The sequence below is a fragment of the Lethenteron reissneri genome, unplaced genomic scaffold (assembly GCF_015708825.2).
Source record: "Lethenteron reissneri isolate LAM-NWPU_2019-01 unplaced genomic scaffold, ASM1570882v1 scaffold_1240, whole genome shotgun sequence".
Classification (NCBI taxonomy): Eukaryota; Metazoa; Chordata; class Hyperoartia; order Petromyzontiformes; family Petromyzontidae; genus Lethenteron; species Lethenteron reissneri.
The window spans coordinates 294-18,163 of NW_026890938.1; the positions used below are offsets into that span (position 1 = coordinate 294).

Genomic DNA, 17,870 nt, shown 5'->3' on the forward strand with positions numbered 1-17,870 from the left:
ATTACACCAACTTGTGCACAGTAACGGGTACACAGTACTTAAGGGGGTATCGTCCCCTTCACTCGGCTACAGGGATACACAACATCTAACCCGCTAACCTACGCCCAAGTCCTCCACTACGGAGCTAGGGGAGGCTACCTATCCCAGCCCTGGTCAAGCTGGGATCCCGGCACCCTGAGTCTCCAGACCGGCTCGTCAGTCTGGGCTCTCGGGGCCACGCCACCGGCTTGCCCTGGTCGGCCCTGATAAGGACAGCGAGCCAGGGGAGCTCCGGGGCCTATTCTAGCTGGTCTTCAGTCTTCGCTGGTTAAAGCTGATCTCCACCTCGAGCCCTCCGGCTCACCACCTTTATAGGACTCGGCCCCGGGAGGGGCCCGGGGGGATGCAGGTGCGGACGTCGGTGTGAGCACCTCCCCTGTGTACGGCCCTAACCCGCCCCTTGTGTTGTTAGCCATCGTGGCCATGCACAATTACACCTCTACATCCGTGGCCATGCACAATTACACCTCTACAGAGGCACAATGATAAACAATATCGCAGTCATCAAATTAAGACATTATGGTAACCATTACCAACTCTAAATGGAGCGTAGCTGGGAAACAATGTTTGTGTCTAAAGAAAGACAGTTTTTATTGTTTCAGTCTTCCCAGTGTGGTCATTGCATTATTAAAACAAAAATTTGGGAGAGTTTGTATTTTCTTATGGAAGCTTGATATGGTGTCGTGAAAGCGTTTTGTTTTCGAGAGGAATGTTCAGTTTTTAAGACTAAATTTCGATTTAACGCTTTCGTGACTGCAGGGATTCATCTTTTTGGTTCTTTCGGTGAAGTCACGTAGAAGGGAAATAATAAAATAATAATAATATATAATTATCGCGACGTTTCAGCCACAACGCAAGCAGCCGTCCTCAGGTGAAGAACAGGTCTTAGAGTGGCGGCATCTCTTCAGAAAGGTGAGAGACTCGATTAGCTGAGCCTCCTTATCCCGGAGTTTGCTGAAGAGAGATGCCGCTACTCTAAGACGCTGTTCATCACCTGAGGACGGCTGCTTGTGTTGTGGCCGAAACGTCGTGAGAATATTTTATTATGTTAATTTTTATTATTTATTATCTCCATTCTACGTGACTTTACCGAAAGAACCAAGATGAATCCCTGCAGTCACGAAAGCTTTAAATCGAAATGTTATGTTTATTTTTATTATTATTATGTTTCATGTTTATTATTTTATTATGTTTTATTATTATTTTATTATTTCCCTTCTACGTGACTTTACCGAAAGAACCAAGAAGATGTTTTTAAGACGTCGTGCGTAGACCGAACGAGCTTCATTGCCCACAGAGAACACGACGCAGGCACCCACCGACAAACAGCTGACGCGCAATTTTATTCCGTGGCTTTGAAACCGTTGAACATTCTCGTTCCGTTATTAAAATAACCACGGCGATGTTTCTCCACGCACCGTAAAGAACCCCCCCCCTCCATCGTCACACGGCGTCACAAAAAGTCAGACCCCCCCCCCTCAAATATGACGTCACCGACATTAGAGCTCGTTGCACCCTTCTCAATGAGCATCTCGTAGTCATTAAATACTCGTAGATTCATTCTTACTAGACAATGGCCTGATATGCAGAGGAAAAAACCCCACAGCATTGAAATTCGTAACGTGGTAAAACTCCCACAGCCAAACGGTAAACAGTGTGAACTTCTGTAGCGCTGCACGTGTGTTATTGTCATCACATCGCATACTGCATGGCAGAGCAGCAGGGTGGCGTTATTAGCGCGGATGGTAAACTGAGAAAAGAGGCTCACAACAATTGTACATTTCGATTTCAAGCTTTCGTGACTGCAGGGATTCATCTTCTTGGTTCTTTCGGTAAAGTCACGTAGAAGGGAAGTAATAAAAAACGTCTTGAGAATTATTTTATTACGTTTTATTGTTATTATTTTATTACTTCCCTTCTACGTGACTTTGCCGAAAGAACCAAAAAGATGAATTGTACATTTGCTAACAAACAAAAGTGTGCAGTTGCGATGAGAAAGGCGTGCAGAATTTCACAACAAAAAAGAACGGGCAAAACATTCCAAAGTGGAACCATCAAACAAACTAACACGACTTCAAAAGTAGGAATGGCGATCAGAAGGCTAAATTCCAGATCCTCGTGACTGAAGCACTGCAAAAGGCGGGGAAAAAAAGCGAGACAGCAGGCAGGCATGAGATCACAGTGAACAAGCAGGGTTCCAGGCCAACCGCAGGGGTCAATCCGTGTTGCTGCGTTGACATCTCCAGTGGGTGAAGGTGACGTCCACATCTCCAGCTGACGCGCGCTACTTTCAGCCGTGCCGTGCGTAGGCCAAGCCGCCTGTGTCAATGCCCCTTGAAACACCTCGCCCAGTCACCGAAAATGTAAGGTACGCTACATTTCGATTGAAAGCTTTCGTGACTGCAGGGATTCATATTTTTGGTTCTTTCGGTAAAGTCACGTAGAAGGGAAAATAACAAGATAATAAAAATAAAACATAATAAAATAATTCTCGATTTAAAGCTTTCGTGACTGCAGGGATTCATCTTCTTGGTTCTTTCGGTAAAGTCACGTAGAAGGGAAATAATAAAATAATAAAAAAAAACATAATAAAATAATTCTCGATTTAAAGCTTTCGTGACTGCAGGGATTCATATTCTTGGTTCTTTCGGTGAAGTCACGTAGAAGGGAAATAATAAAATAATATTAATATAAAACAATAAAAATTCTCACGACGTTTCCACTGCAACACAAGCAGCGAGCGTCATCAGGTGTGAAGTCCACAGCAAGAACATTTGAAAAAGTTAGGGAAAAACAACCGACACTTTTTCAAATTTTCTTGCCGTGGATTTCACACCTGATGACGATTGCTTGTGTGCATTCGAACGTGAGAATTTACTAGTTTTATATTTATTTTTTATTTCCCTTCGACGTGACTTTACCGAAAGAACCAAGAAAATGTACGCTACATTGTTTAAATCTACATCATTGGTTCTTAACCTGGGTTCGACCGAACCCCAGGGTTCGGTGAGTCAGTCTCAGGGGTTCGGCGGAGATTAAGACACACACCTGACTCATGATGTGCACGAGGTAAAACATATACCTATGTTTTGAATTTGAAAAATCATATTTTATTTTTCCAATTAAGAAGGGTTCGGTGAATGCGCATATGAAACTGGTGGGTTCGGTACCTCCAAAAAGGTTAAGAACCACTGATCTACATGGACCCCCTGATGATACCATTTAAGCCGATGTATTCGGACGTACACGGCAGAGCAGATTTCACACTGCAATCACTCATCATGCATGTCCTCGGTGTCCATTCGCCGGTAGTTTTTTGCCAGCCTCACGGCAAAAATGATGCTCGGGACTAGAAACACCGTCGCCCAACCGAGGCCAAACCAAAACACGTTCTGAAGAAAAGAGACGAGGCAAACACAGTAGCGTTGACCGCACTGTCGGGGCAAGTGCTATTTGCGAGCCCCTATTAAGGCTAGCATGACATACACGAGAGGGGGTGGGTGGCCAACACCATGCCTAGGCCACCTTTGTCTTCCCAGTGCTGATGGCATGCATTTAAGGCTGAGTTGACCAACGGGAGGTCCGGGACCAGTTCAGATAGTCGTCACCGATGTTGTCTGTAAGCGGGAATCGAACTTGGGTCACCGGGTTGGTAGCGCAGTGTGCTAACCGCAGGAAAATAATCTAGCTTCCTCCAAAAAGTATCATTATTTATCATTCAGAAAATGTCCCAATGCAGGAAGAACCCTTGTGCCAAATGCTACTCTCTGGTACACAACTCAGAAGCGTCTCCTCTCACCAGCGAGTCCATCACGTAGCTGCACACAATGATGTCTACAGAGTCAACCAGGTTGGAGAGCGGCTTGCAGGCGCCCACCTTGTTGGAAATCTGCACAAAAGAGTGGAGGAACTTAGCGGACACACAAATCGATTTCCGTCTGAGAGGTCTTAGAGCTCGCCACATTCAACCAACTCACATGTCAAGTTCATGTATTAGGTAGAGCCCTGTGAGCTATTCGGCTCTTGAATCGGGTGCAACCGCAACGAACAAAAAACAAAAACATGAACAAGAAAACATCTTAAAGTGACTATGTGACCGAGTGCAAACAGAAAATCCAAGAAAAGACAGCAAAATATTGCAGAAAAAAACACCGTACACCAACACTGTGTGCAAAAATCCCACATTTGGTACAGGTTGTTGCCAAAGCGATGATTTATAAGACACTTTTCTGGAACGTGTTTAAGGGTCTGAGTAATGAACGGCACCAGTTGTATCGGTGGAAGAGACCAGAACAACCAGACGCGCAATTTGTGCAACATCGACCTGCGTCTTGTATTCGGGCTCAACAGCACAGCACCCGGGCACAGGTCTGGGGACAGTTCGAGTGGCGGCTCCTAACAAGCGAGCGACACCACTGGAACCTCATTTGCCAGTAAAATGAGGTTCCAATGGTTGTAAATGCTTGACCCGAGCTCTCATACTCTGATGGTGCGTTGTCTTTGAGTTGTGTGCCTTTTGGCGTCATCTGGTCCAACACCATGTGAGAACTGGGCTCTAAAGAAAGCTGTCTCGGGTGTGGACCAATCAACTTTAAGGACAGTGCACATACATTATCAGAGTTGTGTTTTTTGTTTGCATTATGGCTGCAGGTATTGTGGTCTATGCAAACATGACTCCTTGTAAAAAAGGTGTCAGTTTTGTTGCCAGATAGAAGGGTAAAACACCAATTATCAAGCGAGCGACACTCGCTAGAAAGCCTCTACCTGGTCCGCCACAAGGCCGTGGAAAACGTTGAAGGCGTCAACTGCAGGACATCCAATACAAATGGGCTGCACATGCACGTGTAATAAAGGTGGTGGAAGCGACTTCTGGAATCAGGGTCTTTATTTCTCTTTCGTTCACAGATCTCTTCATATAAATTCCACTACTGTCTTACTCCTTCACGCTGTTGACAGACAGCGTGAGAGGGAGGAGAGAGAGAGACTCTTGCTGCCACGTGGCAGGCCTGGACCCCGCTCCAGCGTGGCGTCACCCTTCGTTCCAAATCTGACCACGTGTTGCCCGTCTCCACCCCTTTAAATCCCTGGGTCACGTGGTGCCTTTCAACCAGTCCTGGGTAACCTCCCTGGAATCTTCCAGATTCCATCCTACGGTCCCAGGACCACGCCCCTGACCCGTCCCCCCATTGGCTGTGGCCAAAGCCAGCAGGGCCAATCATCTCCTCCCAGGTGTCACCTTCCCATTACTTCAGGGCCACGCCCCTAGACCTCTCCCCATTGGCTATGGGCCTGGGCCGGTAGAGCCAATCATCATAACGAGGTGTGATCAATCAACCACCCGGATATACCCTCACATTACACACGTCTACAAAAGAACCTATACACAGCGCTGGTATGCAAACGTGGGTATCTGTGCCACACCTTTCAATTCAATTAAGTTGCAATTAAATCAACTTCGATTACACCCGACTCCAGCTTCTAAACTTACTTTAAATGTCCCCAGTTTCACGGGGAGATATATGTTCGTGATTAAGAATGCACATAATAAGTCAAGTCAGTGGGCTACTAAGAGGTGTGCATTGTATTGACGATTCAGCTTTCATGTACTCACGGAAAACTTTGTCCAAGTAACGTAACTCTCGAAGTATCCTATTATAGTCTCCATATAGGTCTTCATTTCCTTTAGAAAAAGGCCATATTGCAAAGTGTTACGATTGCTGAAAAAGGTCCATGTAAATTTTCCGCAAGGTGCTTTACCTAAACATTTTGTTCGTAAAGGTCTCATTTGTTAGCAATGCATCCACGAGGCTTGCAACTCAAATTACTTGGCTGTACACCACGAATCATTCCTACAAAACTAAAGCAATCGAAAACGATTTTCCTTACTCAATGGACCTCGCGCAAAGTTGACCGACTGAATTGACGAATATTCCCCAAACGCATTTTCTCGAAGGGAAACTTTATTTTAACAATCCGCGTTAAAAATCACGTGATACACATGGCACTTTAACGTAACAACTTACCCCAATGATAACCTCTGAGGCATTGTTATTGATGAGACTCTGGGCAATGTCCAATTTGTCAATGGCTTCTGTAATCGCACTCTAGGATTCACACACACAAAACATTGAACACAATTATTTTGACTATTTTGCAAGGGCGTTAAGTGCACATGTGGATAAGCATGTCACAAGTACGCGTGTGTCCACGCGGGTCCCGCACACGCAAATTCCAATCAACAATAACCATCAACAGATATTATTTCATGAGCTGGATCAATTTGTGTCTGTGATCAAACTCAAGTGAAATATTCTACGTGGTGAATTAGTCTCATTTCACTGGAGCAGCTATGCAGTGTGAATGTGATCACCAGTCCCAACCTGCAGAGCAAGGGATGTCCTCTGGAAAGAGTTCAAACTCTTGTTCAAAGTACTCTGAAAACAACACAAATGGTAAGCACTTATTTCTGAATTGGTCAACAACAAACACATTCCCGCGGAGGGAGCTGGTAGGAACGTTTGGTTGCTCGGTCAATGGCCAGGGTCAACGGCGGCGTGGTGTATTCCGCAAATATGCCCGACTGTGAGGGCGGGCTCAAGCCGGCGTGAGTAGGTGAAACGTTGAGTTTTATAAGGGCACCACGGGGTGACCAGCCCCTCCCCACCCAGCCCCACCCCTCCCACCCCCCCCCCAGCCCCTCCCCACCCAGCCCCTCCCCACCCAGCCCCTCCCTCCCCAGCCCCTCCCTCTCCACCCAGCCCCTCCCTGCACGACGACGGACGGACGGACACAATAATCCCCTGTGGGCTGGTGTAACCAGGAGGTTCCAACTAGTATAAATTAAATAAATATTGTATTCGTACAGCACCATGTTAAAGGGTACATCAACAGCACGAGCATGAACGTTACTGCAAAAGTTTTCTGCGGTTTCGATGACGCACGGGTGTTTCCACCGTGGCAGTGCACCCAGCCTGGCACAAGCGCTGTGGTGACGTCACCGCCACTTGGTGGTGGCAAATGGCGGCTGCTGTATCGGACAAGGAACACTCCGTGTCCCACGCGTAGTGCTGACGCTGCAATGTGTTACATTTGTAGCAGCGGATGTGATGTTGAAGACTGGGGAACCCCCACCGCCATCTCTCCACAGAGGTTGCAACCGGGTACCCGATACCCGTACCCTACCCGATACCCGGCTACCCGTACCCGGCCGGGTACGGGTACGGGTACCCGTTTGCGACCCTGGTACGGCCGGGTACGGGTATGGGTAAGGAATCAAAACCCGTTTGCGACCTCTGCCTCTCCATCAGTCACACACGGCTGGCCTGAGTGAGGTGGACCCCATTATGGGCCGTCACGACCAGCTCATCGGTGCCTGACTGTGGATCCACGCTCTGGTTACGTGGTGGGTTCAGCTCGGAGCACATTATTACAATCCATATTTCATGATCGACAAGGTTGTTGTTGTTGTTGTTAGACCGTATTTTTTGCAATACAAATATTGATACAGGAGAAACTGGATACAAGCACACTTTATATAAGCACAGTTCTGGTATAAGCAACATCAAACATTACACTGGTGGAGGGAGTTCAAGAGCAACTTCTGATACAAGCACACTTCAGATATGAGCAAACCTTGCTTTGCTCCCAATAGGTGTGCCAATTTAATAATTATTTAATAACAAAATGCCTTCCATCTCCTCTCAAACATTAGAAGGGGAACCCCTCCATAGCAGCTGTCCCTCTATGGCAAACAAAAAGTGACTCAGAAGCAGCCTACTAAGTAGGAATCCGTCTGCCAGTGGGGGTGGTGATTGCCGCGTGTAATCCCAATTGAGGAAATTTGTGATCCTTTTTGAAAATTTGGCAAATGTTGACGATGACGCCAGCGCACAACGTATGGCCCACTCTTCAAAAGATGTCACGGGATGATAATTATTTTTTTACCCTTCTATCTGGCAACAAAACTGACACCTTTTTTACAAGGAGTCATGTTTACATAGACCACAATACCTGCAGCCATAATGCAAAAAAAAAACCACATAACTCTGATAATGTGCACAAACCAATTATCATATTTTTTACTGGCAAATGAGGTTCCAATGATCTCACGGGATCTTTAAACGTCCACTGTGCAGCAGGCAGCACGTGCCTCACGATGTGTACACCCGCAGAACGAACCAGGGGCTGTCGGATTCGGACCGCGAACCTCCTGCAAAGGCGGTTTAGCGCTGGAATCACCCCATTCACATTCTCTGCTGTACATAGAACCCAGCCACCACTACACGGTACGTAACGCTGCTAGTGTAACACGTGGTGGTATACGATGCGGGAAATGGTGAGGTGCACAACCCATTGATTGGCAAGGCATACAACCCAGGCCATCTTCTTGGTTCTTTCAGCAGCCGTCCTCAGGTGAAGAACAGGTCTGTCGAGGAGACAGAGTCTGAATGACACGTCCTGGGCTTCAGGACGTATCATTCAGACTCTTCACCTGAGGACGGCTGCTTGCGTTGTGTCCGAAACGTCGTGAGAATTATGTTATTATGTTTTATTTTATTATTTTATTATTTCCATTCTACGTGAAAAAAGCTTTAAATCGAAACCCAGGCCATGTTATGGTGTGTAAACCAGCCATGAGTAAAGCACAAACCATTGGTAAGGTGTACACACCCGAATAGCACGATTGGCTATGTACGGTGAGAAATACGTTCAACATACATACATACTTATTGCGCAACCCAAGCCGCTGCGATGAAGTGTACAATGCCGAACATTGGTGGAGCAAAGGGGGCGCAAGGCAGGTAACCAGCAGGGCACAGTGCTCACCACGCTGCTGTTGAGAAGCACCACTTGGTTGTAGTGAATCCAGCGGATGCTCGCCGCGTGTCCCCCGCAGCGCGTTCGCCAGCGCCTCGCTCTGCGGTCACAGTCGCACGCAAACGTCGATCGTGAATCAAATGTAAATCATCGCGCACAACCAAACAGAGTTGACCAAACGAGTGCCCCACGTTCGTTAATAAACACATTTCTCCTGCGGAGGGAGCTGGTAGGAACGTTGGGGTTGCTCGGTCAATGGCCTGCAGGGTCAACGGCGGCGTGGTGTATTCCGCAAATATGCCAAGACTGTGAGGGCGGGCACAAGCCGGCGTGAGTAGGTTAAACGTTGAGTTTTATAAGGGCACCACGGGGTGACCAGCCCCTCCCCACCCAGCCACACACAGCCCCTCCCACCCTCCCCACCCTCCCCTCCCCACCCAGCCCCTCCCCACCCAGCCACACACAGCCCCTCCCCACCCTCCCCACCCAGCCCCTCCCCACCCAGCCACACCCTCCCCTCCCCACCCAGCCCCTCCCCACCCAGCCCCAGCCCCTCCCACCCCCCACCAAGCCCCTCCCTCCCCACCCAGCCCCTCCCTGCACGACCGACACAATAATCCCCTGTGGGCTGGTGTAACCAGGAGGTTCCTACCAGTATAAACCCAACTCTCTTAAATCAAACTCTTGCTTTTTCCCAGAACTCTTCCCCCCCCCCCCCCCCCCCCCCCGAGAGGTCAACACATGAATGAGATTAAGAAATCGCAACTTTAAACATTCGTGCCATTTACGCTAACTTTAAATAGATACATTCAGGGTCTTACCAGAAAGGCCACATTTATGTACATAAAAGCATTCAAATAGGTTTTACACTGCAGCACTGTGAATTAGATTTAAAAAAACATAACACGTTAGCTATGATTAAAATCCCATATGCGTCTGCACACTTTAGTTTGGCTCATTCCACACTTCAGCTGGGAAAAACCTGAGTGAACCACATGCAGATTTTTCAAAGCATTGAAATAGAAATACACTTGAGAAAATGAAAGCGTACAAGCTTGACAACACTCACCAGGTGTTTAGCTTTTTCGCTGAGTTCATCGGCAAACAGAAGCAGATCAACCTCAGAAATGCCTTTGTTGAGCTGTAAGGAAATTAAAAACACAAACTTTAACGTGCAATGTTCTAGACCAGGCGGCACGACATGCACAGCAGATAAAAACCCACCCAACTATTTCAGCACAATATTTCCAACTGGACATTATGCAATCATTGAAGGCACATATCACGATGTCTAAGTGACGCAGTGGTTCAAGGGGTTTGGAAACGCTTGCTTTAGACAACTTGGCAGTGCAAATGTTCAGTCATGGACCATGGCTCCCACAAACCAGGGCTGTGGTATTTTCCACACACTACAAAAGACATTGATTGTTAATACCTCCTTACACCTCAGTGAGATATTTCAATTAATCAACAAAGTGAGGACATCGCCCATTTATATTTCTGATTGTAATTTACGAAACAAAAAAAAACTTCCACGATGCAATTCCCAAGTTGTGTTTTGTCCTTCTCAACGAATGCATCGTGCAGTTAAACTGCAGCGTGGGTTCCAGGAACTGCCCCTGCGTTTGGGTCACTGTTGTTCACAGCCAGATGAGCCGGGACTACGAGCGAGGGCATCACGCTGATAGTTTATTATTACTACCGGCATCATATCGTCTTAGCAACCACGATCCTCCTCCCGCAGTGTTCACGGCCATGAGAAGCACTGCCCGGGACCTCTTGCCGTGGGATATTTATGTTTCATTGCGGAGAGCGGCTATAATTCCACAAACCACCACCCCCCCCACCACCTCCCGAATCCTTTCAAAGCAAAAACAAAAACGGATGGGCACGTGTAATTATATTTTTCCAAGAATGGAAGGCTACGTAAAAAAAAAAAGAAACTGTATTATACGTGTACACAAACACCAACATCATTACACAGCTTTACCCAGTAAAATATGAAGTTTTTTTAAAACTATCTAACAGCATGCCACCTTGCACCAATGAATGCTTCTCGTGTGTGAAGGAGAAGCCGACACAAGGTGGCAGGGGCTTCGTCCTGTACTCCCCTTCTCCCATCCACAGCTGTCCCCAGCCGTCTCAATCTCGCTCCCCTCTTCCCGCCCGTGCTCTCCCTCACGTCTCCTCGATTAGCCCTCCCCCTTCTCCTGTCACTGTTCCACTAACCCTCCTATTGGTGGGAATCCTTCCCCTGACACCCCTACACACGTGTACAGGTGTAGTGGGTGACACCACGTCACGCGCGCCCTCGTAGAGAGCGGCGTCGCGGGACGTGACGTCAGGCGGGGGGCCGTGGGTGACGGTGACGTCATGCCCCAGGGGGGTATTTAAAGGGGGACCCGGGATGGAACCGGGGTTCGTCGGGGGTAGGAGTGGGGACTCGGGTAGGTGATCCTCACACGAGACTAGGGGAGGCTACTCCGCCGAGGTTGGGGTAGTCCCGGGCCGGGGCAGGGTGGAGAGCCGAGTTAGCCGGCGTTGTAGGGATCACGGTACCCTGTCCCATGGGGAGTTGTAGGCTAGGCTGGTTTGGTTCGGCGTGAGCCTTTAACCACCTGGCGTGAGCCCTTAACCACCTGGCGTAAGCCCTTAACCACCTGGCGTGAGCCCTTAACCACCTGGCGTAAACCCTTAACCACCTGGCGAGAGCCCTTAACCACCTGGCGTGAGCCCTTAACCACCTGGCGTGAGCCCTTAACCACCTGGCGTGAGCCCTTAACCACCTGGCGTGAGCCCTTAACCACCTGGCGTGAGCCCTTAACCACCTGGCGTGAGCCCTTAACAAACCTGGCGTGAGCCCTTAACCACCTGGCGTAAGCCCTTAACCACCTGGCGTGAGCCCTTAACCACCTGGCGTGAGCCCTTAACCACCTGGCGTGAGCCCTTAACCTCTTCTTCCTAGCGTTGTTCCCGCTGTGGCGCAGGGTCCGCTTTTCGGCATTGTCTTCTCCATTTGGCTCGGTCCAGGGCATCTTCAGGGGATACGTTGACCGTCTTTATGTCTTCCTTTATTCGATCCATCCATCGCTTCTTTGGACGTCCGCGTGGACGGCGGCCCTCTGGCTCAATACGCATGGCAGTCTTGGCCACTGATGACTCTTCACTTCGCATCACATGGCCGTACCACCGAAGCCTTGCCTCAAGCATCTTGTCCGCAATGGGGGCCACACCAAGTCGCTTCCGAACGTCTTCGTTCATGACACGATCCCATCGAGTGAGTCCGAGGCTCCATCTGAGCATCCTCATCTCCATGGTGTGGAGAGCTTGTTCGTGTACAGTTGTGGCTGGCCAGCACTCGGATCCATAGAGTGCCACCGGTCGGACGATGGTCTTGTAAATTTTTCCCTTCAGCCTATCCGGCATTTTCCTATCACAGAGGACTCCGGTGACTTTCCTCCACTTCATCCATGCCGCATTGACTTGTGACCTCACATCAGTCGTGATGCTACCATCTGAGCTGATGGTGGAGCCCAGGTACTTAAAGTCCGTCACTTTCTTCAGATCTTCTCCGTCAATGCTGATGGTGCCGTCGGTTTGGGGGCCACACTCCATATACTCTGTCTTTTTGATGTTGAACCTCATCCCGTTTTCGTCCAAACGTTCCTTCCACAGGCGCGTTTGTCTTTCCACTTCTCCTCTCTCTTCATCTGTGAGGAGGACGTCATCCGCGTAGAGAATTGACCATGGCAGGGGCGTGTGCAGGTCGGCAGTGATTGTGTCCATGCACAGGATAAACAGGAGTGGTGACAGGGCCGATCCTTGGTGCACTCCAACGCTGATGGGAAATGGCGGTAATATGCCCACTGCACACCTGACTGCACTGGTGACGTTCTTGTATAGGAGTTGCACCCAATGCACGTAGGTTTCAGGGACTCCATGGGATCGAAGCGAGTGCCAGATGAGGTCGTGGGGGACCCTGTCAAATGCCTTTTCAAGGTCGAGGAACGACACGTGCACAGCTTTGTTCTTCTCTCTGTGCCTCTCCAGCAGGAGCCTCGCCCTTAACCACCTGGCGTAAACCCTTAACCACCTGGCGTAAGCCCTTAACCACCTGGCGTAAGCCCTTAACCACCTGGCGAGAGCCCTTAACCACCTGGCGTGAGCCCTTAATCACCTGGCGTGAGCCCTTAACCACCTGGCGTGAGCCCTTAACCACCTGGCGTGAGCCCTTAACCACCTGGCGTGAGCCCTTAACCACCTGGCGTGAGCCCTTAACCACCTGGCGTGAGCCCTTAACCACCTGGCGTGAGCCCTTAACCACCTGGCGTGAGCCCTTAATCACCTGGCGTGAGCCCTTAACCACCTGGCGTGAGCCCTTAACCACCTGGCGTGAGCCCTTAACCACCTGGCGTGAGCCCTTAACAAACTTGGCGTGAGCCCTTAACCACCTGGCGTGAGCCCTTAACCACCTGGCGTGAGCCCTTAACAAACTTGGCGTGAGCCCTTAACAAACTTGGCGTGAGCCCCTAACAGCAACCTGCCTCAGAGTCGTGAATTGCGCTACGCCACTTGTATCGCAGGCCGTCAATCAGCAACATGACATCAGGCTACGTCGTTGACCCCTACTTGCGGTGCGTATGGCAGCTTTGTGTTTCACAAGCCGATGGTGCGGTGCTTAATTGCCCATTCATTGCTTATGATGAGCTGCCAGCTTTAACGTAGACACCACATAGGAGGGGGGGGGGGAATTAATGTTGATCGGCCTTATGGGCCCATTGGCTTTGGACATTTACAAAGCTCTGTTTTCATTACTGCAACTCACTTTGATAAATCCCACCGCGCTCAGATTTTTTGATCCACCTATTTGCTTTGGCTACTTTAGTGTAATAAATTAATCAGCCTACACACCGAGGTTCAATAGTTCAGGGGGCTTTTGTTTCCCTACGGCAACCAATCAGCTGGCAGCAGTGGGTTGCCATGCGCTAAGAACGAAAGAGCAAACGCATTCTCGCAATTGCACTTTGCACAATTAACATTGGAGACCGCTCGCAGACAATAAAAGCTGGACTGCTACGAAGACCGCAGACCAGGATGAACAAGTTTCTCAAGAGATAGTCGCCAACCCTCTCAGCAGGTGTAGTGCCATAAGAGGGGAGGGGCTACTGGGGGCTCTGGCGCCAGGCGCTAGGATCCCAGGCACCCCAGACAGTTAAGCCCCTTGGCGCCACCAACGGGGGGGGAGGGGGGGGGGGGGGGCTGTGTGTGCTCTGTGAGATACCTGGGGGCGCACACAACCCCACCCCTCGTTGGGGACGAGGCATAAAAGGGGAGCTCCCTGGCCGATCAGGGCCAGTTGTAGCTCAAGACCCAAGACCCGCCAGCCAGCCAGCTTAGGAACCTGGACACCCTCATCCCGCTTGTCCTTGTAAGGGCCGGGACGCTGTGAGGGCCAGTGGTGGGACTCTGGGACTCCCGGCTCTACGTCCGTGTAAGTGCGAGTTCCGAGGAAGCCAGAGTCCAGACCCGCACCTTGGCTGGGTCGGGTCAGATAGCCTCCCCTAGGGTAATTGTAGCCGGAGGACCCCAGAGCGTAGCCAGAGTAGTGTACCTAGGTTGTGTACCTAGGCTGTGTCGCTAGGCTGTGTATCTAGGCTGTGTACCTAGGCTGTGTACCTAGGTTGTGTACCTAGGCTGTAACAGAGTATCAGGACTGTTGGAGTGTTGAATTGTAATAAAGAAGTTACCTCTACAAGTGTCTCCAGAACCATTACACAGGCACGCAATATTGAATACATGCACATACACATGGATCTCCCCATTTAGTCCTATGAATAGAAACAAGTACTCTAAGTAAGCACCTATTCAGACCTATAAGGCGCAAGAAGCGGTGATGTGGCCAGGACCTCACGTAACCAGCCACCTTTGCCTCTCCGGCAATGATGTTGACATGCTGCACCAGCTTAACTTATTTAAGGCTGAGTCAACCTATAGGGGGGGTATTCAGAAGTTTTGTTCTCTCGATCTTCAGAGGCCATTAGTGCGAGTGTAAAAGTGGTGTTATGCATGACCATGAATGAGAAGTTGACCATCGGATGTGTGACGCCGTGAGTGAACCCCACACGCACACAGATGACGACGCAGACACAGATGACAAAACGGACACAGATGACGACACGGACACAGAACCTCTGCGCTGAATGCGCTGAAGTCGATTCTGCCGATTCCAGTCGTTGCGAAGTCCAGCAGGCTCTGCTTGACACTGGGTTCCAGCAGCTTCATGTCCAACAGGTTCACATTGATGGGGTCAAATTTGCTTGCGATGTCATCCGTATACTGGTGGTTTTCAGGTGGCGGTGTGGAAAGGAGACAGAACACCGGAATTAGGCGGTTTATTTTGACCCGCACAACATTTCAAAAGAAGCCTGCTGTATAATAGTAATACAACGGTGAGTGTGCAATCGTGTTTCCGATCACGAGGAAAAAAGATAACACGGCGTATTCTCACGTAAACAATTCAACCGCACATAAATAATATCAACTGATTCGTACGAGGATTCCAAATCACAGTGTTGGCGCATTTCCGTGAACATGCACTTACCCGAGTGATGTTTAGGAGGCTGTCCAAGTTGAATAGATTTGAGAGTTGAAAAGCAGAATGGATCCCTGTGTTACTTTTGCAATCACTGTAAAAACACACGGGCGGGGGGGGGGGGGGGCGGGGGCGGTGATTCCAGACACTCGCATTCGTATTGAGTCAGCCTCAGAGAAGGCGGGTTCAAGATACAACAACTCTCGTCTCTCCGTACCTCCAAAACACTTCACAAGGTGTATGTGCACTTTCCCGCAGTCCCCTCGTGGCTAGCAGACCTCGACATTGATATTCAGCTCCCAGACGTATTTTCATCAGCAAGACTATTATACCATTCTAGATTTGAAGCGTTCGTGACTGTGTAGTGGGTTCGAATTAGGTGCACACACACGCAGCTTGGAGGCAACACTATTTATTAAACGGTAAGTAACATAACGCTGTACATGAGGTGGTGACCACCTTCCTCAACTCACTAACACTCTGGAACGCGACACAGACTGGACCAGGCAGGCAACGGCCTGCCTGGCCCAGGACGACGACCCATGATGTCTTCACTTCGGAGTACAGTACAACAGCCTCGCTCCGCGTTCACACCACGCTTATATCTGCTTTGGCGTGGCCGGCTCCGCCCAGGCGTGGCTGGCTCTGCCCAGGCCACGCCTCCCTTCCCAGGCCACGTCTCCCTTCCCCACCTCTGGGAAGGTCCGGATCCCTCCACCACGTGACCCCCCAGGCACCCCCTTAGGGCCCCCAGCCCTCGTACGGGCCGACACAGTAGTGACCGTTCTATGTCACTACAACTGCAAGGATTCATATTCTTAGGTTTTTTCGGTAAAGTCACGTAGGTAAAAAATTTTAATTAATAAAATAAAAATCACGACGTTTCGAAGGCAATACAAGCTTGCGTCTTCAGGTGGAACCGTCACAGCACGATAACTTTTATTAATTAAAATGTTTTACCTACGTAACTTTACCGAAAAAAACCTAAGAATACTACTATACCAATTTGAAATAATAAATTATGTAAATGCAACTGTTTCATCTACTCGCATGACATACACCAGGATAAAAAAAACCACACAACTTGGAGAGGATTTCATCCAGCAGTAGATGATGATGATGTTGATAGCTAGGAATGTAATAAAAGGTGTGTTCACCGAGTACAATAAAACACTTAGTTTTGGCCTTATATTTGCTTTAGTCTTCTTGAGGCTGATAATTGTTTTTTTCCTTGTTTGGACTCCCTGGAACGAGCTGCCCAGGCGAGAAGGGGGCGAGGATTGGGCCTTTCGGTCAATAACTTCATTGCCGACTAAATAATGGCTCGGCAATGTGACATGCAACTGTGTACCGCAATGGACCAATTCGCACGGAACCATTCCAACTGCAGTGGTTCTGCATGTCTGTGAGTCTGAGAGTGTGAGAGTGAGTGTATGTGTGTGTGTGAGAGTGAGTGTATGTGTGTGTGAGTCTGAGAGTGTGTGTGTGTGTGAGTCAGAGAGAGTGAGTGGTGAGTGTGAGAGTGTGAGAGTAAACATAATCTCATTGAATATCGCCCGTACTGAGAGTGCAAATGTCAAGAAGCTGGAGCGAAAGCTTAAAGAGATTTATTTATTTAAATAAAAAAAGTTGTCAAAAATTGTAAATATTTAAAACATTTGTTACCAAAAAGTACACATTTGTTAGTCCCTGGGTAGTAAGTGTTATTTTCTATACTCTGACATCTCAAAAGTTACAAATGGGAGAAAATTCCCCTCAAACGTAGTTTTTGAGACACACAGTGATCAAAATTTTAATCGTAAAATTATATTTTTTTATACCAAAAACTACACATGTGTTAGTCCCTGGGTAGTAAGTCTTATTTTCTATACGCTGACATCTCAAAAGTTACAAATGGGAGAAAATTCCCCTCAAACGTAGTTTTTGAGACACAGTGATCAAAATTTTAATCGAAAAATATATATTTTTTTACCAAAAACTACACATGTGTTAGTCCCTGGGTAGTAAGTGTTATTTTCTATACGCTGACATCTCAAAAGTTACAAATTGGAGAAAATTCCCCTCAAACTTAGTTTTTGAGATACAGACAGTGACCAAATTTTTAATCGTAAAAATATTTTATTTTTTTACCAAAAACTACACATGTGTTAGTCTCTGGGTAGTAAGTGTTATTTTCTATACGCTGACATCTCAAAAGTTACAAATGGGATAAAATTCCCCTCAAACTTAATTTTTTTTGACACGGACAGTGATATTTACAAATGGACCTATTTTGCTAGGAGAAAACGTGTGCATTTGTGTAATTCTTTCCTTTATATAAAGTTCTGGTCACAAAAGCAACATGTATGGGGAATAATAGCCATCTTATATACTTAGGAGGCTTAAGCAATATAAAAATAACACTTTTTACCCAGGGAAAAAT

General features: G+C 48.3%; 1 protein-coding gene across 1 annotated transcript in view; it reads right to left on the reverse strand.

Moving 5' to 3' along the window:
- Positions 1-1,999: 1,999 nt before the first annotated feature.
- LOC133361801 (prominin-1-A-like) overlaps positions 2,000-17,870 on the reverse strand; it is a 45,748-nt gene continuing 29,877 nt past the window's right edge. Inside the window, 11 exon segments of the mRNA XM_061580797.1 lie at positions 2,000-2,169; positions 3,316-3,431; positions 3,839-3,928; positions 5,651-5,719; positions 6,063-6,143; positions 6,420-6,473; positions 8,866-8,928; positions 8,930-8,956; positions 9,926-9,997; positions 15,046-15,192; positions 15,458-15,542. Coding sequence (XP_061436781.1) covers positions 2,133-2,169; positions 3,316-3,431; positions 3,839-3,928; positions 5,651-5,719; positions 6,063-6,143; positions 6,420-6,473; positions 8,866-8,928; positions 8,930-8,956; positions 9,926-9,997; positions 15,046-15,192; positions 15,458-15,542 — 841 coding nt within the window. The 3' untranslated portion in view covers positions 2,000-2,132.